The sequence below is a fragment of the Aquarana catesbeiana genome, linkage group LG12 (assembly GCF_042186555.1).
Source record: "Aquarana catesbeiana isolate 2022-GZ linkage group LG12, ASM4218655v1, whole genome shotgun sequence".
In the NCBI taxonomy this organism is placed as follows: domain Eukaryota; kingdom Metazoa; phylum Chordata; class Amphibia; order Anura; family Ranidae; genus Aquarana; species Aquarana catesbeiana.
This window is the reverse complement of record NC_133335.1, coordinates 60,320,583-60,347,673: the sequence shown is the minus strand read 5'-3', so window position 1 is coordinate 60,347,673 and position 27,091 is coordinate 60,320,583. Positions and strand designations below refer to the sequence as shown.

Here is a 27,091-nt window from a genome sequence, read left to right as displayed (position 1 = left end):
AAGACAAAGGCATAATGAGCTAGTATGCATAGCATACTAGTTCATTATGAATTACTTACCTGAGATCGAAGCCCCTGCAGCTGTCCTCGTACCCCGCTCCGGCAGCCAACATCGTTCCCGGAGTTACTGACTGACTGGCCAGAGCCACCATGACGCATGCGTGTGGGAGCTGCCAGTAACGGCACAGTCTAACTGAAGCAACAGCATGTACGTACCATTGCTTCAGTGCGCATGTGCCGATGATGTCGGCACATGCATATACAGGGGATATCTACTAAACCATGCAGGTTTAGGAGATATCCAGTGTAGCTACAGGTAAGCCTAATTATAGGCTTACCTGTAGCAAAAAAGTGGTTGTAAAGGGTTTACAACCACTTTAATAAAAGTATGTGTGTTGGCTGCTCCTATCATCACCCAATCAACAATTCAAGCTTCATTATAGTGCACAAATCAATACAATTCAATCATAATTAAATCATTCCATGACATAACTCCTTCATATGTTGAAATCCAAGGTTCATACGTGAATACAAATAAAATAAAAATTCTATAAAAATTCATGTTAAATGCAGTTAATATGGAACAATATCCAGAAAATAATCCTTCCAAGTGTGCTCTTTGTGCCAATCTTCTTTTAACAATCACCGTTTGTGAGTCACATTATAACATTTATGTGCGGCTCCTCCTACCACCTTTCACCACTGTGCTCAGTTCTAGAAACACCTTCCCCGACTGGGGTATACACTGGATCAAATTTAGAGGACAACCTACAATTTCTTGAATTTCAAGGTCACTGCTTAGTCCTATTTGAAATGATCTAAACAGGAGTAAAGAGCAGTTTTGTGAAGCAAATTTCATGAGTTACATATATTTTGAAGCACAGAATAAACAACTTCAAAGAGATTTGAAAAAGAACATTGATCAAAATTAGAGAACACTTTCAGATACAGCCCACTTATTGGTGTCAATCTGGCACCTTGTGCTAATGTCTTTAATTATTTGCCAAACCCTATTTAACTGGCAGCCTAACTTTCCATTTTCACCTCTGGCAGCAGGTTGTCCAGTTGAAGGCCAAAGTGATGACTCTTTCAGCCATAGCAAGAGAAGTTTGTCGTTCCAAATCTATGATTTCGAGAATATTGCATCTTTACAATGTCACAAACTCATTCAAGTCCCCCAAGAAGGCTGGTTGTCCATGATAGACAAATGCAAGAGAGGACAGGATAATGAATCTCAGTGGGCAATCAGTTCAACACTGCAGCTGCAATTGTTGAACAGAGTAAGGATCTGTCTCGTCATACAGTCTTTCCGTTTAAGCGAATTTAGACTGAAAGCCCACTCTGCAGTGACCAAAACTCTCACTAGCAGAAAGAATCAAAAGGCTAGACTAAACTTTGCTGAGGAGCATGTTGTGTGGACAGAGGAGAACTGGTCCAAAGTTCACTTTAGTATTGATAGCTCTCCGCTGACATTACTGCCATCAGTCGAGGCAGCGCGTCATCCCGACTTCCCAAGTCTGGATCCGCCAGCTGCCTTGATTGATGGCAGTCTCAGTGAGCCGCTGAGAGCTCGAGACGGTTACTCCCCGCCCCTCCACAGCTCAGTGCTGCAATGAGCATGGAGAAGCAGAGTTGAGAGACGCTGACTGACAGTCAGCAGCTCTCCTCTCAGATCTGTGAAAACTGAGCCATCGGCGATGTTTGGTGGCTCGGTTCTCAGTGCAGAGATGGCAGGGGACAGATACAGCATTGGTCTGATGCTGCATCCACATAGGTAAGTATGAAACTAGATAGGGCGTGACCGGATGTGGCGTGTGCGGCTCCGCCTCCCATCGCCCTGCACATCCGAGATGCTGATGGGGGCATGGAGGCCGCCCGTTGATGTGTGAGAGGCGTTGGGCTGTGCCAAGATAGCTCCTAATGCCCCGCTCTCCTCTGCTCCCCAACACAATTCCACCAGCCTGGGCAAGCTGTGCTGATGAGCTGCAGTGGGGGTGTGAGAGGCCCCCCTCACAGTTCAGTGTGTCGGGGAGACCAGTCCCAGCAGCCGCAGCGTGTATGTTTGGCATGGAGCCAAAAGCAGTGAACTTGTCAGACTTTTACTTAGCAGACTGATGAGTCCGCTTGGGCAGAGGGTAGACTCCCTTACTTATCCGACTCACGGCCCCTGGTAGAGCAGACAGGAGGCACGAGAGTGCGGAATGGTATGAGAGCCTGCTGAAGAGATCCAGGTACAGGATGAGAGATGATCTTCAGACAACAGGTCAGTAGTCCGTAACACTGGTAACAGGTGCTGAGCAGGAGCAAGACAGGCAGATCGGGACACAAGCAGGGTTCGGCAACAGACTGGCAGCAAGGTACAATAGGAGCAGGCAGAAGCGGAGTCAAACAGGCCAAGGTCAGGTACAGGCAGCAAACAGGAGAATCCAAGGGCAATCCGGGTCGTCAGGAGATCAGGTAAACAGGAAGACAAGACAGGAAACAGGAACTATGGCACAGGAAGCTGATGATCAGGCAGCACTGAACAGAGTGCCTGACAAACTTAAATAGGCCGGCTTGCTCACAGGCACGCCCTCTGGTGGCCAATCCCATGACCAGCAAGGTGAGCTCTCTGACAGTGCCCCCTCCCTAAGGGCAGCCTCCGGATGCCCAGCCGGGCCAACTTGGAGGCATGAACATTTCTGAAAGTCTGTAAAAGTTCCGGGGCATGTAAATTGTTTTCTGGTTCCCAGGAATTGTCCTCCGGACCATACCCCTTCCATTTAATAAGATACTGAATTCCATTCCTCCTTTTCCTACAGTCAAGGATTGCCTCTACCTCGAATTCCTCTTCGTTGTCAATTATGACAGGTTTGGGTGGGCCGACAGTGCGACCAGCAAAAGGATTAGAGGTAGCAGGTTTCAGCAGCGTCACATGGAAGACCGGGTGTACTTTTAGAGAGTCTGGCAAATCAAGTTCATAGGTCACATCATTTATTTTCCTCTTCACTGGGAATGGACCCATAAACTTAGGGCCTAATTTCCTAGAGGGACAAGACATTTTCAGGTTAGTTGTGGACAACCACACTTGGTTGCCGGGCTCCAAGATCAATTCTCCACGCCTCTGCTTATCAAACATTTTTTTATTGTAATCCTGGGATTTGGCCATAGTCTCTTGTAGGATCTTATTGTTGGTGGAAAAGAAATTCATAGTCTCTGAGACGGCCGGAACGGAGCATTCAGGTACTGAGATTGGTAGAAAAGATGGATGGAACCCGTAATTAGCGTAAAATGGTGTTTGATTGATGGCAGAGTGCAAGGAGTTGTTATAGGAGAATTCTGCAACGGGTAATAAGGAAACCCAGTCATCCTGAGAGAAGGCAGAGAAGCACCTGAGGTATTGCTCCAAGGTCTGGTTGGTTCTTTCAGTTTGCCCGTTCGTCTGGGGATGATAGGCGGATGAAAAGGCCAATTCAATTTCGAGGGAACCACAGAGGGCCTTCCAGAACCTTGAAGTGAATTGAACACCCCGATCGGACACAATGCTTGCTGGGACTCCATGTAACCTAACCACTTCTTTGACAAAAATCTTTGCCGTATCCATAGCCGAAGGTGTACACTTCATGGGGAGAAAATGTGCCATCTTCGACAGCCTGTCTACCACAACAAAAATAGTAGGGGGCAATTCCACGATGAAGTCTGTTGATATCATCTTCCATGGCCTCTCTGGAACAGGTAAGGGTTTTAATAATCCCCAGGCCTTTGTCCTGGTGTTCTTACTCCGAGCACAAGTGTTGCATGAATCCACAAAATTTTTACAGTCACAGGCTAATTGAGGCCACCAGAAGGTGCGCTGTACCAGCTCAGTGGTTTTCAAGACACCGAAATGTCCGGCCAACTTATGATCATGACATAGTTCCATCACAGTCACCCTTAGCTTCTCGGGAACCACGATCTTGTCTCTTCGCCAAAACAGGCCCTCTCTCCAATCTCTTTCGATGTACGGAAGCATTCCCACCGAGGCCTGTCTTATCCGTGAAACAAGGTCCCCTTGGAGGAGCAGGAAGTTCCCCGAAGGAAGAACCGTATCGGGAGATACGGTCCTCTCTGAATCGTAAAACATGCGGGAAAGAGCATCTGACTTTATATTCTTGGAACCGGGCCTGTAAGTTATGTGAAACTGGAATCGTGAGAAAAAAAGTGCCCATCTGACCTGACGAGGTCTTAATCTTTTGGCTGTTCTCAGGTATTCCAGATTCTTGTGGTCGGTGTAGACCAGAATAGGATGTGCAGCACCCTCCAATAGGTAACGCCATTCCTCCAGAGCCGCCTTGATGGCCAGAAGTTCTCGATCCCCCACATCATAATTTCTTTCCGAAATTGAAAGTTTGCGTGAAAAGAACGCTACTGGATAGAGGAGGGCCTTGGCGCCCTGTCGTTGAGAGAACACCGCTCCCACTGCGATCTCCGAAGCATCGACCTCCAAGACAAATGGTAGGACAGGGTTAGGGTGTTTCAAAATGGTGGCTGAAGTAAATAGCTTTTTGAGTCTTTCGAAAGCCAACTGGGCTTTGTCAGTCCAAGAGAATCGGGTTCCCTGTTTGGTCAATTCGGTGATTGGAGCGATGATTGCAGAAAAACCTTTAATAAACTTCCGGTAAAAATTGGCAAAGCCAATAAAGCGTTGTACTTCTTTTTTATCTATCGGAGTGGGCCAATCCAGAATAGCAGACACCTTTTGGGGGTCCATCCTGATACCCTCCACTGAGATGACTAGGCCCAAGAACTGAATACATTGACGTTCAAACTCGCATTTCTCGAGTTTTGCATAGAGGCCGTGTTGCCTAAGCCGGGTTAGGACATTGCAGACATGTCTACGGTGATCGGTTAGTGAAGAGGAGAAGATCAAGATGTCGTCAAGGTATACTATTACATACAGATCCAGGTAATCACGGAAAATATCATTGACGAAATGTTGGAAGGTTGCGGGAGCGTTGCATAATCCAAATGGCATGACAAGGTACTCGAAGTGCCCGAATCGAGTACGGAAGGCCGTCTTCTATTCGTCCCCTTTTCTGATACGGATCAAGTTATAAGCTCCGCGGAGATCTAGTTTCGTGAATATGACTGCGGTTCCTAATCTTTGAAAAAGTTCAGGTACTAAAGGCAAGGGATAACGATTCTTAATGGTGATCTTATTCAACTCCCGGTAATCGATGCAGGGACGTAACGATTGGTCCTTCTTCTCGACAAAGAAGATGCCGGCACCGGCTGGGGAGGTAGAAGGACGAATGAACCCTTTTGCCAAGTTTTCATCTATGTAAGTCTTTAATGTGTCTAACTCCTGCTCAGTTAACGGGAAGATTCTCCCAAATGGAACTTCAGTACCAGGTAACAGTTCTATAGGACAGTCATACGGCCTATGAGGGGGCAAGGTTTCTGCTCCTTTTTTACTAAATACATCCAGGAAGTCCAGATAAGCTTCAGGGACGAACTGACGTAGTTCAGCATCAAGCACAGGAGTTGGGAGGTCATGTCAGAAGATTGCTGTAAACAATGCTGTTGGCAATACTCAGAGAGAAATTTGACTTCTCCTGTGGCCCAGTTGATACTGGGATTGTGGGCCTGCAGCCAGGGCATCCCTAGGATAATAGGGAAGAGAGGAGAAGAGATGGCATCCAGACGCAGAAGCTCCTGATGGTGGGTACCCATGGTGGCCAGCAAGGGGACGGTCTCTTGAGTGACCGGGCCTGAACTAAGGATGGATCCATCCGCTAGATGGACAGCAAGCCCCTAAGCCTTAGGTTGAAGCGGAATACGATGGTTGGCAGCAAAGGTCAAATCGATAAAACAGCTGCATGCGCCGGAATCAATAATTACTGACACTGGAATACTCCCTCCTGGAAGCTGCAGAGTGAAGGAAAGAGCGAGATGAGAACCAAGTTTAGGTAACACAGATGCACACATTGAAGAGGCAGAACGACACTTACGCATCTTGTTGGGGCAGGCTCTCACGTAGTGCCCGGATTCACCGCAGTATAGGCACAGGTTGTGGGTTCGTCTGCGCATCTTTTCCTCTGGAGTAAGCGTAGGCCGGAGCAGACCGAGTTGCATGGGTTCAGGGGGTTCTGGAGTCGAGACAGATGAAGCCGGAGGAAACTGACTGACCGGACTGGGAACCTTGGGTAACATCCAGGTGGGACGAAGGTGGCTGGTAGACCTTTCTGACCGACGCTCTCTTAGGCGACGGTCGATCTGGATGGAGAGATCGATGAGGTCTTTCAGAGACTGAGGTACCCCCACTCGAGCCAACTCGTCCTTGAGTGGGTCAGATAGCCCCATTCTGAACTGATGACGCAGGGCAGTGTCGTTCCAGTCCATATCGGCGCTCCAACGTCTGAAGTCGACTGCATAATCTTCGGCCGCTCTGCGACCCTGTTGCAGAGAGTGCAGTGCAGCTTCAGCAGTCGCTGTCAGTTGGGGATCTTCATATAATTGGGACATGGCCCTGAAGAAATCGTCTAGGCTATCTAGGGAGATAGATTTTTGCTCCAGAAGGCGGTGAGCCCAGGTTTGTGGCTCACCTGTCAGCAGGGAAATAACAAAGCCTACTTTGGTCGCTTCCAGTGAAAACGTGCGGGCTTGCAAAGCAAAGTAGAGTTCGCAGGAATTGCGGAAGGCACGATACTTGCTGCGTTCACCGGCAAATTTCTCGGGAGTGGGTACTCTGGGCTCTGGAGGAAGCAATACTACGGAGGGTGCAGATTGGAATCCAGCAGAAGACGCCCCCTGGGGGTTGGAAGAGGAAGATAAGGCCTGGACTTGTTCCTCCAATCTTGAGTAACCTTCCTGAAGGCTTTTCACGGCCTGGGTAAGTCCTGCCAGGTGTCTACATAGTTCATCCATGGGGGAGGCCCCCTGCCCAGACTCAGTCATGGCTGCCTGATACTGTCAGACTTTTGCTTAGCAGACTGATGAGTCTGCTTGGGCAGAGGGTAGACTCCCTTACTTATCCGACTCACGGCCCCTGGTAGAGCAGACAGGAGGCACGAGAGTGCGGAATGGTATGAGAGCCTGCTGAAGAGATCCAGGTACAGGATGAGAGATGATCTTCAGACAACAGGTCAGCAGTCCGTAACACTGGTAACAGGTGCTGAGCAGGAGCAAGACAGGCAGCTCAGGACACAAGCAGGGTTCGGCAACAGACTGGCAGCAAGGTACAATAGGAGCAGGCAGAAGCGGAGTCAAACAGGCCAAGGTCAGGTACAGGCAGCAAACAGGAGAATCCAAGGGCAATCCGGGTCGTCAGGAGATCAGGTAAACAGGAAGACAAGACAGGAAACAGGAACTATGGCACAGGAAGCTGATGATCAGGCAGCACTGAACAGAGTGCCTGACAAACTTAAATAGGCCGGCTTGCTCACAGGCACGCCCTCTGGTGGCCAATCCCATGACCAGCAAGGTGAGCTCTCTGACAGAACTGTGTCTCTGAGGATCATCTCGTGTATGCTGGATGCAGGTGAAAGTCCTTTTTCCTCCCTCGCTCTCTGCTCTCCCTGATCTTTTTCTCTCACAAACTGCTAGCCTGGACTGTGTTTAATATGGATATGCTGACTGTATTAAACTGTTGATATGTTAAGGGAGCAGCATTTATCTCTTGTGCCAAACATAACAACACCCTTAAGAAATAGTGTGTGAGGCTGGCAAGGAGTCGGATGATGGGACAGATTGAATCGCAGTTTAAATGTTTGAAGGATTAACCCCTGCAGCGCCGGATGATAGGCGAAAGTCTGTTTTATTTTTTTTCTCCTTTCTCTTCTGCTTTCTCCTGTTTACCAGTAATGCAAATTGGACATGAGCCCCAGTGGAAGATGGGCGGAACTAGCTGGTAGCTTTAAGGACTTGAAACATACAGTGCCAAAAATCAGTGTGAGAGACTGGTAGGTCACTGGTTTGTGGAATAAGTTTAATAATAGTAAAAGCAGTGGGTAAGAAGCCAAGTGCACTGTGTGGAAGATGACCGGTATTAGCTTGAATTTCTAAGGACTTTTATGTTTTAACAAACAGCTCTGAAAGTCAGTGTGAGAGACTGACAGTGAGCAGGTTTGTGGGATAATCTCAACAGCAGTAAAAAGCAGTGGGTAAAAAGCCAGGTGTATTGCATGGAAAATGTGCGGTACCAGCTGGAAGCTTTAATGGCTTTTTTTTTTTTTTTTTTTTACCGAAGAAAGGAGAAAAGTCCTTTTTATATATACACCCCCCCCCCCACACACACACACACACTTTTTGTCCTTTTTTGATAAGGATTAAGGATTAATAAGGGAGAAGATGACAAAGAAGAAGGGTGAGGAGGTTTTGCAACAGGAGGGTATAGACCCACAAACGCAGGGCACAGTTAAAAATAAAGGAAGTCAAGCAGCAGTAAAACTAGAAAAATATGTGCATACACCGGTTAAAGATCCTCAAACTTCCTCAGAAGATAAAAATCAGGGGGGGGGGGCAGGAACAAGAAAAAGCCAGGGCCAGGATAAGATGGATACAAATATAGGAAAACCATCAACAATGGAGGATTCAATACTGGGCCTGGAGGGGGGTGCTAGAGCTGGGGAAGATCCCTCATTAAAGGATGTACTGTTGGCAGTGAATTTTTGTAAATCCTCTCTTTATGAAATGACTGAGCAACCTAAAGGGATAAGAGATACATCTTTTGAGACATCACGAACAGAAAGTTCATGAGCGAACCACGGCAAGGGAGAATGAGTTTGGTGGAGGATGATCTAAACCCATTAAAACAGAGAGTGAAGACAATATGTGATAAAATGGATGCATACGCCTTTAAAATGGAGGATATGGAAAACAGACTGCGTAGGGACAATGTGAGAATTTTGGGGTTACCTGAGTGGTGTGAGGGCTCCAACCCTATAGGCTTTATGGAGAAATGGACACTGGGAATCTTTGGGAAGGAGGTCTTCTCTCCCTTCTTTGCAATTGAGAGGGCACACAGAGTGCCATATAGAGTACCACTCCCAGGGGGTCAGCCCAGAGCATTTTTGGTGAAACTACTTTTTTCAAGGATAAAGAGACTATACTCCAGAAGGCTATGGAAAGGAGGGATATATATTATAATGGGGTCAAGTTTTTATTTTTTCCAGATTTTTCTCCTGAATTGCAAAAAAAAAGGACCAAGTTTTTGGAAGTCAAGAAAAAATTGCAGCAATTGAAAATTGTATATGCTATGCTATATCCTTCTCGGCTACGGGTAGTGGCATTAGGGAAAGCACACTTTTTTTATGCCCCAAAGGAGGCATTTATGTGGCTGGAGAAAAATGAAGAGAAGATACGTCAGGATCAAGAACCAAGTATGAGAGACTAATCATGATGCACAAGGACTTAGTTTTGTATGGATGGACTCCCCCTTTTTTTTTTTCTCCTGGGGGGGGGGTGGGTCTGCACTATGGGGAGAGAACGCTAGCTGAACGTCCTCTTGGGGTGGATTGGCTCAGGCCTCTTTCCTTTCCCTCTGTCTTCCCCCCTTGGTTGGGGGGGGGGGGTAGAGGAGAAGGGGGATGCTTTGGACGTTGGTACGGATCACTTCAAATGCCCTTGGTATGGGTATGGGCCTAGTGTGGGACAGGTGAAGGGTGTGAATGAGATTTTTTGTATTTGTCTTATGTGTTTGTTTTTTTTTGTGCTGTTTTTGTGTTTGTTTTTTGTACTTGTCTTATGTAGTTTGTTTGTTTTTTTGGTGTTGTTTTTTTGTTTGCTGTAGAAATATATGTGGTTTGTCAGTCCATTTTTTTTTCTTTAGTGTGGATGGGGAAGAGATATTGTATGGGAAATACACAACTCAAATACTGGTCATATAGGTTTAGTGAGGTAAAGGGGTGGGTGGAGAAAGGGTGTTGTAATAAGATAGATACAAATGGTTCATTTTAATTTTTTTCACCAAAAACGCTACTATGCGATTTGAGTGCCATATGGGAATATGTTTATTAAGGAGGGAGGGAGGAAGGGAAAGAAACGAGAAAGGGAAAAATGATTGCACTAAAAATATTACAATGGGACTTGAGTATCAAGAGGAACACGTTTAAAAATCACGGTATTTATGTATGTTGGTATACAGTACCTCACAAAAGTGAGTACACCCCACACATTTTTGTAAATATTTTATTATATCTTTTCCTGTGACAACACTGCAGAAATGACACTTTGCTACAATGTAAAGTTGTAAGTGTACAGCTTGTATAACAGTGTAAATTTGCTGTCACCTCAAAATAACTCAACACACAGCCATTAATGTTTAAACCGCTGGCAACAAAAGTGAGTACACCCCCTAAGAGAAAATGTCCAAATTGGGCCCGATTAGCCATTTTCCCTCCCCGGTGTCATGTGACTCATTAGTGTTACAAGGTCTCAGGTATGAATGGGGAGCAGGTGTGTTAAATTTGGTGTTATTGCTCTCACTCTCTCATACTGGTCACTGGAAGTTCAACATGGCACCTCGTGGCAAATAATTCTCTGAGGATCTGAAAAAAAGAATTGTTGCTCCACATAAAGATGGCCTAGGCTATAATAAGATTGCCAAGACCCTGAAACTGAGCTGCAGCACAGTGGCCAAGATCATACAACAGTTTAACAGGACAGGTTCTACTCAGAACAGGCCCCGTCATGGTCGATCAAAGAAGCTGAGTGCATGTGCTCAGCGTCATATCCAGAGGTTGTCTTTTGGAAATAGATGTATGAGTGCTGCCAGCTTTGCTGCAGAGGTTGAAGGTTTGGGGGGGTCAGCTTGTCAGTCCTTAGACCATACACTGCATCAAATTGGTCTGCATGGCTGTCATCCCAGAAGGAAGCCTCTTCTAAAGATGATGCACAACAAAGTCTGCAAACAGTTTGCTGAAGACAAGCAGACTAAGGACATGGATTACTGGAACTATGTCCTGTGGTCTAATGAGACTAAGATAAACTTATTTGGCTCAGCTGGTGTCAAGAGCGTGTAGTGGCAACTAGGTGAGGAGTACAAAGACAAGTGCGTCTTGCCTACAGTCAAGCATGGTGGTGAGAGTGTCATGGTCTGGGGCTGCATGAGCGCTGCCGGCACTGGGGAGCTACAGTTCATTGAGGGAACCATGAATGCCAACATGTACTGTGACATACTGAAGTAGAGCATGATCCCCCCCACTTCAGAGACTGGGCCGCAGAGCAGTATTCCAATATGGTAACAACCCCAAACACACCTCCAAGACGACCACTGCCTTGCTAAAGAAGCTGAAGGTAAAGGTGATGGACTGGCCAAGCATGTCTCCAGACCTAAACCCTATTGAGCATCTGTGGGGCATCCTCAAATGGAAGGTGGAGGAGCGCAAGGTCTCTAACATCCACCAGCTCGGTGATGTCGTCATGGAGGAGTGGAAGGCGACTCCAGTGGCAGCCTGTGAAAGTATTAACACTTTGGGCCCAATTTGGACATTTTCACAAGTTTCAAAAAGTTCAGTAAGTGGAATGAATGACACAAAGAGGAAAGAAAAATCGAGATATAGGTGGATCGGGGATATTAAGTCACTTTTGGATGAATATTTTTCTTTTCTTGTTGTTTTTTTTTCTACTTTTTTAATCTTTTTTTTTGTATATACTGTATACAGTTTAAAATGATAATTTTATGCTCTTGGAATAACCGAGGATTGGGTGACCTATAAAGAGAGCTGCGGTTATTACTGCAGTGAGAGCCTTTCAGACGTCTGTGGTTTGTCTGCAGGAGACTCATCTAACAAAAGAGTCAATACCACATTTAAAAAGGAGAAACTTTAAGACTCAATATCACTCAGTATACACCTCATATTCTAGGGGAGTGAGTGTTTTGATTGGGACAGGAGTTGAATTCTCCTGCAGACAGATCAATATAGACAAGAGAGGCCGGTACATCTTCTTCTATTGTACTATTGGGGGAATGACCTGCATCTTGACTAATATATATATATCCCTCCCCTGTTTAAATTGGAAGTTTTATATCAATTGATGAAATTTACATCTGATAAACCTAATGTCCCAATAATGGCAGTGGGAGACTTTAATATGGTATTAGATCTAGATGGGAGGGTAGATAGATGTCCTCCAGGAGCCCAGGTTGGAAAAGGTGTTATCATGCTCCTACAAATAATTGGAGAACTGGGGTTAGGAGATATATGGAGGATGAGGAATCCAACAAAACAGCAATATTCTTGTTTTTCAAAAACTCACTCCACGCTCTCTAGGATTGATTTAGCCCTCGGCAGTGATAACATGATCCATTTTGTTAAAAACATAAAGTATGTTCCTGGGGGCCTCTCAGACCACTCTCCATTGGTTGTATCGTTGAGTCAAGGGGAGGAGACTGGTAAAAGGGAATGGAAAATTAGCCTATACTGGACAGAGATAATAGGGGGCAAAGAGGGAGTGACATCATCTCTGGAGGAATTTATGAGGGTTAATGATGGGAGAGCATCACCTGCAGTGACCTGGGATGCCCTTAAGGCTTATCTTAGGGGGACACTAATACAACGTATAGTAAGAGTAAAAAGAGAGAATAAAGAGCAGGAAAAACTGATTGGAAATAGGGTCATGGAAGCGGAACGGAAGAATGTAGAGAGGTTAACCCCTGGGGCGTTTCAGGAATGGGTCAAAACCCAACAAGACTATAAAGATTTACTATATACAAAAGCTGAGAATAAAATACTGTTTCAGAGACAGCGCTATTATGTGGAGGGAGAAAGTACAGGGCATTTACTGGCTTGATTGGCAAAGGCAAACACATCTACTACCATTATATCCGCTATTAGAACAGAGGGGGGAAGAATAACAGCATATGGCCCTGAGATTGTAGATACTTTTAAAAAATACTACGAGAATTTGTATAGTGCCCAAGGTGGGGAGGTAATGGGGGAGATGTGGGACTTTTTAGAGATCTAAAGATCCCTTGCCTCATTGAGGAAGATAGAGAGGCACTAGATGCCCCTGTAGGTCTGGAAGAGATAAGACAGGCGGTGTTCCATTTTGGCAAACCAGAAAACTCCTGGATTGGATGGTTTGCCTGCGGAGAGATACAAAAGATATGAAGCAATATTGTTGCCAGAGCTGTTGAAAACATTTAATAGTGCATCAGAGGAGGGTGTGTTTCCGTTGTCTATGAGAGATTTCACTATTATCGTCCTTCCAAAAGAGGGGAAGGATCTACTAGATCCATCTTCCTATAGGCCAATAACACTGTTGGGCACAGACGTGAAAATCTTGGCAAAAATCTTGGCTGAGAGGTTAAAGAAAATAATCCAGAACCTGGTCCATATGGACCAAACAGGGTTTATACCAAATAGATCAACCAGTATTATCATAAGGAGGGTATGGTTAAACCTGTAGGCTCTGACAATTAATGTAGGGTCAAGGGCAATATTGTCCTTGGACGCAGCCAAGGCCTTCCACAGTCTGGAATGGCATTACTTGTGGCAGACCTTGGCTGCTTTCTACTTTGGTCCAAAGTATGTTGGTTGGGTTAGACTTTTATATGAAAAGCCCAGAGCAAACGTGAAGATAAATAATAAGTGTTCCAAATCATTTTTTTTGACCCCGGGGACAAGACAGGGGTGTCCCTTGTGACCCCTTTTATTTGCCTTGGCAATAGAGCCATTGTCTATAACCATTAGGGCATCTGCAAGGATACAAGGATTTCAAAGGGCTTCAGGAGTGGAGAAAATAGCATTATATGCTGATGATGTGTTATTATTCTTGGGGGATACGCAGGGGTCCCTGGTGGCAGCAATGGATATAATCATAGATGTTGGGCGGATATCAGGCCTAAATATAAATTGGGATAAATCAATGCTGCTTCCGGTTGAACCGCTGAAGTCAGATTTGCCACCAGAGCTTCCGCATGTGGAAATAGTCAACAGGCTCAAATATTTAGGAATATACATAACGTCAAACCCCAAAGAATATATAATAAACAATATTGTCCCACTGTTGGATAAACTTAGGTGTAAAGGGAAGGTGTGGAGACAGTTACTCTTATCAGTGAGAGGAAAGTGCAACCTAATCAAGATGATGTGGATGCCTCAATTGCTGTATGTATTACACAATTCCCCAATTTGGATAAATAAGCAATGGTTCCAGAAGATTGACACTATATTTAGAGAGTTGATCTGGAAAAAAAAAACAGTCAAGAATACGATTACGTACTCTGCAGCTGCCAAAGGATGGGGGGGGGGTTTGGCAGTTCCGCATCCATGGTCCTATTTTTTGGCATTACAGTTGCAGCATCTAAACGGATGTAATAACCTGTCTGAATACAACCAAACTAGAGATATGCTGTTATTGGGCACATGTCATGACAGTTTGATAGAGGCCCTGGAGGCTGATTTCTTTTCAATTAATTATCCTACCCTTTTAATGTTAAAGAAATTATAGATAGTGGTTAAAGAAATATTAGGGTATCAGGGATTTACAGAATTCTCACCATTACGGAACAATAAGCATTTGCAAGAATTATCTAATGTAGAGTGTAGGGATTAGGAGAGGTGTGGACTCACCTACCTTTCCCAATTATATAGGATGGGTGTATTTAGGTTATTCCTGGAACTGAAGGAGGATTATGGCATACCAAACCATTCCTTCTTTAAATATTTACAAGTTAGACATGCTCTGAGGATTCAATTTAAAGAGAGACCACTGGAGTGGAGTGAGGTAAAAATCCTTTGGAAAATAATTGATGCTGGTACATCTAAGGGGCTGATCTCATTTATATATGACGATATTTGTGACAGGGTGATAAGGGGAAACGAGGAGATTCCATGTAGAAAGGCATGGGAGGAAGATTTGAGAGACATATCAAATAAACAATAGAAATATATTTTGGAAATAGGCCCCTTAAACACCCTGTCACCTTCACAATCAGTGTTGCACTTGATGTTATTACATAGAGTTTATAAGACACCTCAGAAATTATTTCTCTATGGGTGGACGATGGATGCTAAATGTCCAATATTTAGAGACCCAAAGGGTGATTTAATCCATATGATGTGGAGATGCCCCAAATTGTATAGATACTGGAGGGAAGTTGTGGAAAAAATAAACAAGGTATTTGGAGCATCTCTCGGTCTAGACCCTAAATCATGTTTACTGAGTTGTATGGACGAATAAAAGAGTACAGGGGGAGGCAAATAGCAATAACTAGATGTCTTTTTCTTGCACGGAAACTGATAGCGAGAAGGTGGCACTGGCTGGCGGTGTTTCCACCAACCTGGGTAGAATGGGAGGGGGAGGTTAATAAAACAATAAGATTGGAAATATTTGTGTATAATAAAAGGGGAAATGTTAACATGTTTAAAAAAATATGGGAAGGTTGGATGAGAAGATAAGGGTAAGACATGGTGTAGTGCTAAGAGTAAAATGGTCCCCTCTGCTACGGATATCAAGATTTTGTTTTTGTTTTTGTTTTTTTGTTTTTTGTTTTTCTATGTATAGTGTGCAAATATAATTGACACATCAATTTTGATATAAAAGTGAAGGGTGAACTGAAGTGTATTATGTGAATGTAGGGGGATGTATGTTAAATGTTGGGGGGCGGGAGAAAAGAGTAAGAGTGGTGTTACACGCCAATAAATACGGTATATCCAAATAACACGCCCAAGCTCATCTCTTTACCACACACAGCCACAAAGGCAAGAGAATTCTTGTTGGGCAGTGTATTAGTGCTGGGACGAACACACTTGGACCGAATTTTAATGATTCAAAGAATGTCAGGCAAAATGGTCGACCCTCACGCATGTTCACTTCATCAAATCTGGCCCTCTTTGAAAATAGTTTGGACATCCCTGGGTTAGGAGGAAAGCCAGCATTGGGGAAAGAGGATTCTGGCCTCTTCTACAGTATATCAGTTCACTGGTGCAGGCCAGAACTCTAATTTAATTGTCAGGAAGTAAGGCAAATTATCCTGCCTGTGCATGAAAATCATCAAGTAATCCCATTTCTGTTCAACATTTTTTTTTTTTTTAAGCAGTGTAAATCCATGAATCGTGTGTAAAAATTGTGTAAATAGACCCATGAAGATATATAGACAAAAGAAAAAACTACTAGGTGACCACCCTGAAAATCAGTTACAAAGCTCTATACAGAATCATATTTTGGTTAATGTGTACACGTAGGCAAATGAATATTCAGTTGACTTTTGTCAAAGGAGTCAGGCAGAAAATTCTTGGCCTGTTCATTAGCGGCGGCGCACATCTATGCGTCCTGCCCCCTGATCTACATGCAGGGTGCCAGATGCATGGATTCCAATGAGGGGGGGGGTGTCTTTTTGAAGCATATGATTAGAGCCAGAGGCTTTAATTGGCTTCAAAAAGGGTGGGCTTGGGACGCAGAGCCCACCCAGTCGAACCCACCCGAGCCCACCCAGTTTTATGATGTGTGCGGTGGTGGTTGGAGCGAGGAGGAGGAGGAGGAGGAGGAGGAGGCAGGAAGTGCTGGCTCCAGCCAATGACTGTGCAGTCTCCGGCAGTAACGTGCAGAGCAGCCTGAGCAGGGAGAAGGAAGATGGCGTGCTGTGGCCAGGGTCTGTCCACCTGGCTGCTCTCAGTCGTCTGCCGAGAAGGAGGGGAAGCGATCATGGATGGGGTAAGTGCGGACCGGCTTTCATCCCTCACCCCCGCCACTGTGCTGTTGGTATGAGTGAGAGTGGGCTGCAGAGATGGAAGCCAGTTCTCCTCTCGTCTCTGTATGTCTGTGGGCTCCCCCCTTCCCCTTGCTGCAGCTCAGTGACAAGAACGTTATCTGTGTAAACCTCGCTCACTCTCTGCTCTCCCCACCCTCCTCCTGGCAGAGCTGCCCATGGGGTGGGTGGGTGTCATTCGGGCCAATATTTTTTGCCCCCCCCCCCGAAAAAACTGTCACTGGTCAGCACTGCAGTTTCCACAGTCCAGGATGAATGGGGGAAGCAAGGGATTTCTGTGGTTCAGACTCTTTGGGCTGAACCTAACAAATGTTAACATGGCTGGCTTTAGAAGCTCGAAAAGTTGGTATTTGCTTAGGAGCTAAAAGCCATTATTCAATGTGGTCTCTTCTTTAAATACTGGCTGCTTAAAAATTAAAGGACCTGTGAAGGAAAAAAATGATAATATTCTCATCTTTTCCTGACTTTCATAGGGGTGACCTCCTCTGCAGACAGGATCTCTAGGAATGCTAAATAGCCTACGACTGGCTATACACTAGTGGATTTTTGAATAAACATTTGTACTAAAATATTTGTACGAAAGTTCTTCAGTACATTTGATGGCTTGATGAACGTTGTCCGAAAGTGCTATAAAAGGTTTTGCTTTTAAAATTTGATTTTGGAGTGATTTGACTATCCCAAACAAATACCACAATCACTTTTAGGAATGAATTAATTCAAGGAAAAAAATTCCACCCTGCTCTTTCGAATTTTTGAAAGTCATCCTGGCCCCATTAGCCATTAGAAAATCAAACAAACTTTCTTAAAACAAAAATTTTTGAACAAAATTCCACTAGCGTATGGCCAGCCTAAATCTTGTGAGAAGACACTGTACATTTCCTCTGTGGTGAACTGAAATCAGAAGTGCAAAATCCTTGTTTCTTCCAGCTTCATAGTGTCTCCCGTGACTGTTAAAGTAGTTGATTAAATAGATCTATGTTTGATCAGTTGTCTTGGAGGGCAGGGGAGGCATCATGTCTCTAATCTACCTCTGATGAAAGAGTACCTGTCACTGTGTATATATCCTAAACCTTTTTAGTTTTGAATAATATATGGAGGAAGTGCCCAATTCTTACTCTGTTTGTGATTCACCCCACAGTTTTTCTGATTGCATTGTCAATGAGATCGAAATGATGGGATATCCAGAATTTGTTATCACCAGAACAAGAGGTGAGGGGTATCTTCCAATGGGGACATCTGTTCCGGTGATAACTGTCTAACATGGGAGTTTCCCTCCCTTTGCAGAGGTTTCTTCTAACTTGCTGTTTTGTCTCCAGGACAACAAGGGGAGGGAAATCTCTTCAATGGGACACAGACAAGCTACCTGGGATTTTAACCCCCCCTACTGTATTAAAAAAAATGATAGCAATGTACTTACTAAAACTCACTTTTTTCTCCCATTTTTTCACACAGATGCTGGGATGATTATGAAAATAATTACTGGTGGATAATCAAGACTCCAATTTTGGTGGCGATATTTGTAAGTATATTTTCGCTATATTCAATTTATCATTTGTACATAGATGCTGGTATAGCACCCTGGTCCTAAACAGGGCTGCTAATAAATATAGTTGTGCTAGGTGGTAACTAGCCTGGCTAATTGGTAGTCTTTGATCCACTGCTTTCTGTCCTAAGTCTGAGTTTAATTTGTAGTCTCTCTCTTCTGTCAATAGGTGGCACTGTTGCCTTTGGCATTAGGATGATGGATTACAGTGAATTCAGGTGATGAGTAAATAAGTTGTCTCAGCCAATTAGCAGGAGTTTCTTTTGGCCGCTTTGCATGCTGGGATAGGCTATTTATTTTATTTAGTCAGGTGATCAGGGTTCTTCCCACCCTGGGCTGTGGCCTAGGTGGATGTTTGTCAAACAGCTCCTGGCGGCTGCTAGGCCTAAAGCCTGAGGCCTATCCAGGGGTCCTATTGGCTGCTAGGTCTACAAGAGGCCTATCCAGTAATGCCTGGGGCAGAACCATGTGTGTTAGATGCTCAGCTCGAGGGCAGTCTGTTCTTTGCTGGGGGTAAAGGAAAAGCAGTTACCTGAGGAACAACCACTCCTGTTACCAGAGGCAAGTTTAGAAGGGATGAAGTTCTGAAGGAGTACCAGAGCAGACGCTTCACTAGCCGGGGACGGTGAAATAAGCGAGAAAGCTTCAGTGGAGACTCATCCAGGAATACAGCAGGTAGCTGTGAGTAAAACTTGATGGAGTATGGCAGGTAGCTGTAAGTAAAGCTTGAAAATAAGTACAGCGGTTAGCTGTGGGTGAAGCTCGAGGGATCCAGCAGGTAGCTGAGATTACAAGAAGTCTAGTGAGAGACGGTGAGCTGAGCTTGAGGATCTACAGTGGGATACTCTGAGTTAAACTAGAAGATCTACAGTGGGATTACTGTGAGAGAAGTTGTTGCTATAGGAGACAGCAGTTGCTACAAGATACAGATTGCTGCATTCAGCTTAAAGGCCCTTTTTATGTATTGCTGTCTGCCTAGTTCTATTTTTGTCTGCAGAGTTTGCCTAATTGCTATTGCAGTTGCTTAAGTGTGTCCTGTGCCCTAACCGTCTCTCCCACCGTTCCTGTTACGAGAAATAAAAAATCTCTTTGTTCTTTTTTACAAAAAGTGACTGGCGCCCAATCTTTCCACCTTGCATTATAACAGGGGTAGGCAACCTCCGGCACTGGTGCCGCAAGCCTCTTTTGCCGGCGATTGACTCCCTCCCCATCAGCAGTGCAGGGAAGTGTCAGTGAGACACTAATGCATTCCAATTTCAGAATTCCCCACACCGCACCTACGCTGATGGGGGAGGTACTGTGCCCCCACACATTGTAAAAGATGGGAAACATTGTTTGGTTCTCTAACTTTGCTGTAGCTGCGATTGTCAGCTTTTGTTATGGGGAAGTGATTGGGTGCAGTTCTGCTGGGGGGGGGGGGCGGTCCCTATTTCCAGGAGGAGGAGGACTGTCTTAGCCACTGCTAAAGCCAATCACAATCCTGGTAGCCCCGTCCACCATCTGGAGGAAGATGACTCGCTTGGTTGCCACTACCAATCTCAGAAAGAAGAGATTTCACTGTGATTGAGAAAACCCCAATCAAGTGACAGTTCGTGGAATTACTGTTGAGCCTCTGGGAACTTTGTTGAAATTATTCCTGAACCTTTGCATCACTTACTACTGAACCCCGGCACTCTGTGTCCCTTTAAGCCACAGCCAGTATTCAGTGCAATGAAAATCACACCCAATCACTTTTCCTCAGCTGCGGGGGCCCAACTTATGATCCTGCACACAGGCCCACTGCTTTCAGAAAATGCCCCTGACCTGAGCTCATCATTGCGCATCCATTCCAGATGCTTGTATGTGACATCACATACATCACATATAAGCACATGGGCTGGATGCAAGAGGTGGATGAGCAGGATGAATGTGCCAGGACAGGTAGATGTGTCTCATCTCTGCTTCCTTTCACTACTCTGCATATCACGCATATCATAGATGAGGAGAGGTTACAGCAGTGGAGCAGATGAGCAGGAGGGTACAGGGGTGGGAAAAATGAGCAGGAGGGGTTCAGAGGTGGAACAGAAGAGCAGGAGGTACAGCGGTGGGGCAGATGTGCAGGGAGGTACAGTGGTGGAACAGATGAGAAGGGGATTCAGCAGTGGGACAGAAGAGCATGGGGGTGCAGTGTTGGGCCAAATGAGCAGAGGTGTCCAGTGTTGGGGCAGAAAAGCAGGGGGGTAAAGCAGTTGGGGAGGTGTGAAAGGAGGTGTATTGGTGGGGCAGATGAGCAGGGGGTTACAGTGGTAGGGCAGGAGAGCAAAGGGAACAGAGGTGGGGCAGAAGAGCAGGGGGGTACAGAAGTGAGACAGATGTGCAGGAGGTACATTGGTGGAGCAGATGAGAAAGCGGGTTACAGTGGTGCGGCAGATGAGCAGATGGGTTCAGTGTTAGGACAGATGAGAAGGTGATTTAGTAGTGAGACAGAAGAGGATGGGGATACGGTGATGGAGCAGATGTGCAGGGAGGTACAGTGGTGGGGCAGATGAGAAAAGGGGTACATTGATGGGGCAGATAAGCAGGGGGGTTACAGTGGTGGGACAGAAGAGCAAGGGGGTACAGTGGTGGGGCAGATGTGCAGGAGGTACAGCGGTGGGAGGGATGACAAGGGGGTTCAGCGGTGGAACAGAAAAGCAGGAGGGTACAGTGATGGGGCAGATGAGCAGGGGGTTACAGTGGTGGGACAGATGAGCAGGGGGAGTTCAGTGCTGGGCCAGATGTGAAGGGGGTTACAGTGGTAGGAAAGTTGAGCAGGGTTGGGGCAGAGGAGAAAGGAGGTACATTGGTGGGGCAAATGAGCAGGGAGTTACAGCGGTGGGGCAGAGCAGCAGGGGGTACAGAGATGGGGCAGATGTGCAGAGGAGAAAGGGGGTACATCGGTGGAACACATGAGCAGGGGGTTACAGTGGTGGGGCAGAAGACCAGGGGGAACAAAGGTGGGACAGATGCGCAGGAGGTACAGCTGTGGGGCACATGAGAAAGGGGGTTACAGTGGTGGGGCAGATGAGCAGATAAGTTCAGTGTCAGGACAGATAAGAAGATGGTACAGTGATAGAGCAGATGTTCATGGAGGTACAGTCGTGGGGCAGATGAGAAATGAGGATCATTGGTGGGGTAGATGAGCAGGGGGTTACAGTGGTGGAACAGATGAGCAGGGGGTTACAGAGGTGGGGGCAGATGTGCAGGGTACAAGGAAAACAAATGCAATGCGCGCACACCTAGTGCATCACCAGAGATCATTTAATAATAAGAAATGTTTGTATAAAAGTGGGTACTCACAAAATGCAACTGAATGCACAGAACACAGGGTACAGCTAATGCATTTCGGGGGCGCACCCTCTTCTTCAAAGCTAGATGTGCAGGGGGTTACAGTGGTGGGGCAGATGTGCAGGGGGTTACAGTGTTGGAGCAGATGAGCAGGGGGGTTACAGTGGTGGAGCAGGGGAGTTACAGTGGTGGGGCTGATGAGCAGGGGGGTTACAGTGGTGGGGCCGATGAGCAGGGGGGTTACAGTAGGGGGGCCGATGAGCAGGGGGATTACAGTGGTGGGGCAGATGAGCAGGGGTTTGCAGTGGTGGGGCAGATGTGCAGGGGGTTACAGTGGTGGGGCAGATGCGCAGGGGGGTTACAGTGGTGGGGCAGATGAGCAGGGGGGTACAGTAGTGGGGCAGATGAGCAGGGGGGGTACAGTGGTGGGGCAGATGTGCAGGAGAGTGTGAAGTTGACATTTTTTTGTTATAAAATTGGAACGCTCAATTCTCAATTTCTTTGAAAACATTTTTCGGTTCACTTTGCTCAAAAGGTTGCCTACCCCTGCATTATAATAATGCATTAAAAAAGTGCCAATGAGTGTCTCAATAAAAGCAAATCACGGCAGAGCCCCTCAGTCAACTCTCTGTACTTTCAGCATCCAGGCCCTCAGATCACCCACCTGAGCCTTTTCAGCATGGACACCAGCCCACACATGAAAATGGAAAGTGTGAAGCAGCTCTCAGCCCTTCACACAAGATTTGTTGCATTTCCCTGCATTGCACTGCATAGCAATTGCATGGGGTCCATGCGATCTGCTGCAGGTGACAATGTTAGATTAACGACACACTGAAACAGATTGCAAAACTCAGTACGATTGCCAGAATTGCATCGCATGTGATTCAGGGGTGGGAAAAAAAAGGGTCCTGCGCCATTTTGGTGCGGATGTGATGCAATTTGAGCCATACAAAATGTATGTTCCTGTGTGAATCACATGCCGTGTTCCGCACACACTAGTGTAAACCTAGGCTGAAGGAAAGGATGACTAAACTCCTTACTGTCAGAGACTGGAAGGAGCTTTACCCATTCCCTATATTGTTTCTCCAAATCTGCATGACCCACAGCAGATGATCCACAACAGTTGAAGAGCCATAGATTGTCCTGCCAAATCTAACATGTTGGTTTTCATGTCTTATACTTCAGCTAAATTTCATCATATTCCTCAATGTGATCAGAATCCTCATGCAGAAAATCAGATCTCCTGACATCAGTAAAAACTACAAGCAACAGTACATGTGAGTAACTTTAATAATCATATCTAGAAACAGGTGTCTTGCAGCACTGGGGTTCTTGGTTGTACTGCCAGAAAATGATCTGCATGGAGATGATGGTGGTGCATGTCACAGATATAACATACCTCCCAACTTTTTGAGATGGGAATGAGGGACACCTATCAGCAAAAGCATGCAGGCATAGGACACACCCCTTGCCACGCCCCCTTAAAGAAGAATTGTACAAAAAAACAAGATTGGTTAAACCCACAAGTGCTTTTTTTTACCACTACTATTCCTTTATATTGACTTTTAGAATTTACAAATGCAGCAATTTACAAATCAGATGAAAGGTTTAGCACTGTGAAACACTTTTTGATAGATAGAAAGTGCATTTTATATACATCTATATAGATCAGACCAAAATGAGGGACAAATGAGGAGGAATGAGGGACATTACTCCAAATCAGGGACAGTCCCTCGAAATCAGGAACAGTTGGGAGCTATGGGTATACCAGTAAAAGAAGACAGGGCTAGATGACACAATTTAATAAAACTGGAGAGTGCAAAATCTCGTGCAGCTCTGCATGGTAACCAAACAGCTTTTAACTTCAGCTTGTTCAAATAAGCTTTGACAAAAACATTTGGAAGCTGATTTCTTTGCAGAGCTGCACCAGATTTTGCACTCACACAATTTTAGTCAATCAACCCCAGTGGCACATGATAACACTGGCAGACACTCACTTGCCCCAGCAATGGTAGACTGATACTGAGGGGTTAGGGTAGGATGGAACTTGATCTATTGCAAATCTAGAAGGTAAGGTAACAGAGTACAGGCTGTGGGGCAGATGGCTGGTCAGGTCACAAGGACACCATTCTGGCAGTTATCTTAATTTGACTGCCGCCTACACGGGGAACTGGACTCCGACAAACAAAAACCTTTAGGCTAGTCCAGGTTAGCACATTTCACTACCAGTGCGCCTCAGTTTTCCTCTAGTATCATAGGAGGATGATGTATTTTATTGAACTGTTATGTATAGAAGTAGTATTCTTCAAAAAAATTTAATCAAGGCTCTTCTCTACATTGCTTCTGGAGCTGGTCTGAAGTCTGATGGATCGACTTCAGTACAACCAGCCTGCCCATACATGGATTTAAACTCTGCCAGTACCAGCTGAATTGGCCGAGATTTAATTGGCTGGCCTTAGTGTCTTATGAGTCATCAGCTGCACAGACTCTGTCTGATTCTGAGTCACACCAGTTTTTGAAAGTTGAGATTATCCTAGAGGAGTTTTCTCCCCCCCCATGTAGCTCCTCTGTTAATTCCCCTTTCACTCAGTGGAATCTGAATCTCTCTCTCGCTTTAGAAACCACTGTTTAAGGCTGGGTTCACACCATTGTGAATTGTCCAACAACCAATTCGCAATAGCAGGAGATCTTACCCGGCTCTCTATGGAGCCAGTTCACATATGTCCGCAGCGGGTCCAGTGCGTTTTGCACAAAAACGCTGTGCATCTTTTGGTCCATTTCAGGTCTCAATGCAGCCCAAAATTCAGACTGACATCAGACCTGAAGTGGTGAAACGGTGAACCAGCAGGCACTGGACCCCTGCTGTGAGCCGCATGCCGCTCATATGTGAACCAAGCCGGAACTCACAGACATTTCTGTATCTACTCTCACCTACAAGGTGATATTCATTGTAGCCATCACCTCAGCGAGTGTTTGAACTGGCAGCTTTATTCTGCAAGGAAACCTTTTTTGGTTTTGCATAGGTACAAGGTGGTTTCTAGACCCAGGACTTTCTTCTTACCTATGGTAGTTTCTGCCTTTCAACTTAGTCAAGACATCATTCTTCCATCGCAAAGTCAAGCTCCAATTCACCAAATGGAAATTCACTGTATTGTATATATGGTTTGGGCTAGGAGAGTCTATTTCTCAGCCACTGCTTCTTTCCAAAAGACTGTCATCCCAGATGGTCCCTGTGACAGGCCAAACCAGGACCCACTGATTATAGCCCAGGAAGGAGATCAGGGATTTTGTCTGCTGCCCCCGGACAGAGCATGGAAAAGAGCTCAGTTCAGCCTCTGATCCCATGGAGAGAGCAAATGCGTGGCTGCCAGTTTAACGCCATTTACTTCTGTGTGTGTTACTGCCAGTTTAACGCCATATAGTTTTGCGTGCACTACTGCCAGTTTAAAGCCATATAGTTTTGTGTGCGTTACTGTCAATTTAACGCCATATCGTTTTGTGTGTGTTACTGCCAGTTTAACGCCATATAGTTCTGTGTGTGTTACTGCCAGTTTAACACCATTTACTTCTGTGTGTTTTACTGCCAGTTTAACACCATATAGTTTTGCATGCGCTACTGCCAGTTTAACACCATATAGTTTTGTGTGTGTTACTGCCAGTTAAACGCCATATAGTTTTGCGTGCGCTACTGCCAGTTTAATGCCATATAGTTTTGTATGCGTTACTGCTAGTTTAACGCCATATAGTTCTGTGTGCATTACTGCCAGTTTAACGCCATATAGTTTTGTGTGCGTTACTGCCAGTTTAACGCCATATAGTTCTGTGCATCACTGCACGTTTGGTGCATCATGTTGCAGTATATTATAGTGTGAGTACTCAAATTAAAGTGCACCAAACACCTCTTTACATTGATTAAAGTGCATCTACGTACAGATTTCAACTTCTTCTTTACATTTGCTTATCAGCACCGTCCCCTCCCTCCCAATAATGTCTGGGAGGACAACAAGGAGAGGCAGACGTTCCCTGTAAGGGGGCCAGCAACAAATGTGTCCACAGGCAAAGGTGGACGTGTAGGTCAGTCCTCAGGCAGGGCATCATTTCCTCTGTTTAGTGAGTTTGCCTGGGCTATCCAGCCACAGCATGCAGAGGAGGTGGTGGACTGGTTTACTAAACCTTCCTCATCCTACTCATGCTCTGTCACACAAGCAGAGACAAGTGTGCAGTCCCCTGCAGTTGCCAGAGTGGATAAACCTGCCTTCTTGTCCACAACTATTCCTGCCATAGCCCCAACATCAGCCATTTAGGAGTCAGCTGAGTTATTTGACCACAGCATCAGCCACTTGCTCCTTGATGATGCCCAGCCATTACTGCATTCAGATGTTGGTTCTGAGGTTGAGGCTGACAGGAACATGAGCCTAGAGAGAGGGAGGAACACTGGTAGACAAATTGGCATTCATGTATCCCAAGCCGCAGCGTATTGCCAAGTTGTCTCCAGTGGTAATGATGAAGATGGAGGGAATGGAGGGGATGGTGAGGATGATGATGAGGTCACTGATGCGACTTGGGTGCCAGATAGAGCAGAGTTGGAAACTGAAGGTGAGGCGGCACAACCCCAAGGAGGCCGACATCATGAGACTAGAGAGCAGCCACCCTATTCCATCACCTTCTGCAACTGTTATCTCCCAGCCCACTCCCCAAAGCTCAGCTGTCTGGGATTTTTTCAGCACATCTGCAGCAGATCGCACTGTCACAGGTACATCAAACGTGGCAAAAACACCAACCATTTGGGTACCACATGCTTAACCACTTCCTGACCAGCCACCACAGTTATACTGCGGCAAGCTGGCTCCCCTGCGCGAGCTGTCATAGCTGTACTTCGGCTCTTTATGACGCTTCTGCACCCGCGATTACAGAACAAGAACGGCGTTGTGTGTGTAAACACACGAATACCGATTCTTTCAGGGGAGTAGAGACAGATCATTTGTTCATACTAAGTATGAACACCGATCTCTCTCTTCCCCTAGTCAGTCCCATCCCCCCTACAGTTAGAACACACCTAGGGAACACAGTTAACCCCTTGATTGCCCCCTAGTGTTAACCCCTTCCCTGATCGGTGTATAAATGTCAATGGTCCCAAAAATGTGTCAAAAGTGTCTAATTTGTCCCCTGCAATATTGCAGTCCCGATAAAAATCGCTGATCGCCGCTATTACTAGTAAAAAAAAAATAATAATAAAAATTCCATAAATCTCTCCCCTATTTTGTAGACGCTATAACTTTTGTGCAAACCAATCAATATACGCTTATTGCGATTTTTTTATTTTTTTTTTACCAAAAATATGTAGAAGAATACATATTGGCCTAAACTCAGGAAATTTTTTTTTAATTTGGGATATTTATTATAGCAAAAAGTAAAAGATATTGTGCTGTTTTTGAAAATGGTTGCTCTTCTTTTGTTTATAGCGCAAAAAATAAAAAAACGCAGAGTTAATCAAATACCACCAAAAGAAAGCTTAATTTGTGGGGAAAAAAGGACATCAATTTTGTTTAGGTACAGCATTGCACGACCGCG

General features: G+C 45.4%; 1 protein-coding gene across 2 annotated transcripts in view; it reads left to right on the top strand.

Moving 5' to 3' along the window:
- LOC141114293 (vasoactive intestinal polypeptide receptor-like) overlaps positions 1–27,091 on the top strand; it is a 195,862-nt gene that overhangs the window by 87,138 nt on the left and 81,633 nt on the right. For both annotated transcript variants that reach the window (XM_073607898.1, XM_073607897.1), the window contains exons 9-10: positions 18,124–18,190; positions 22,706–22,797. In XM_073607898.1, coding sequence (XP_073463999.1) covers positions 18,124–18,190; positions 22,706–22,797 — 159 coding nt within the window. The remainder of the gene's footprint in view (positions 1–18,123; positions 18,191–22,705; positions 22,798–27,091) is intronic.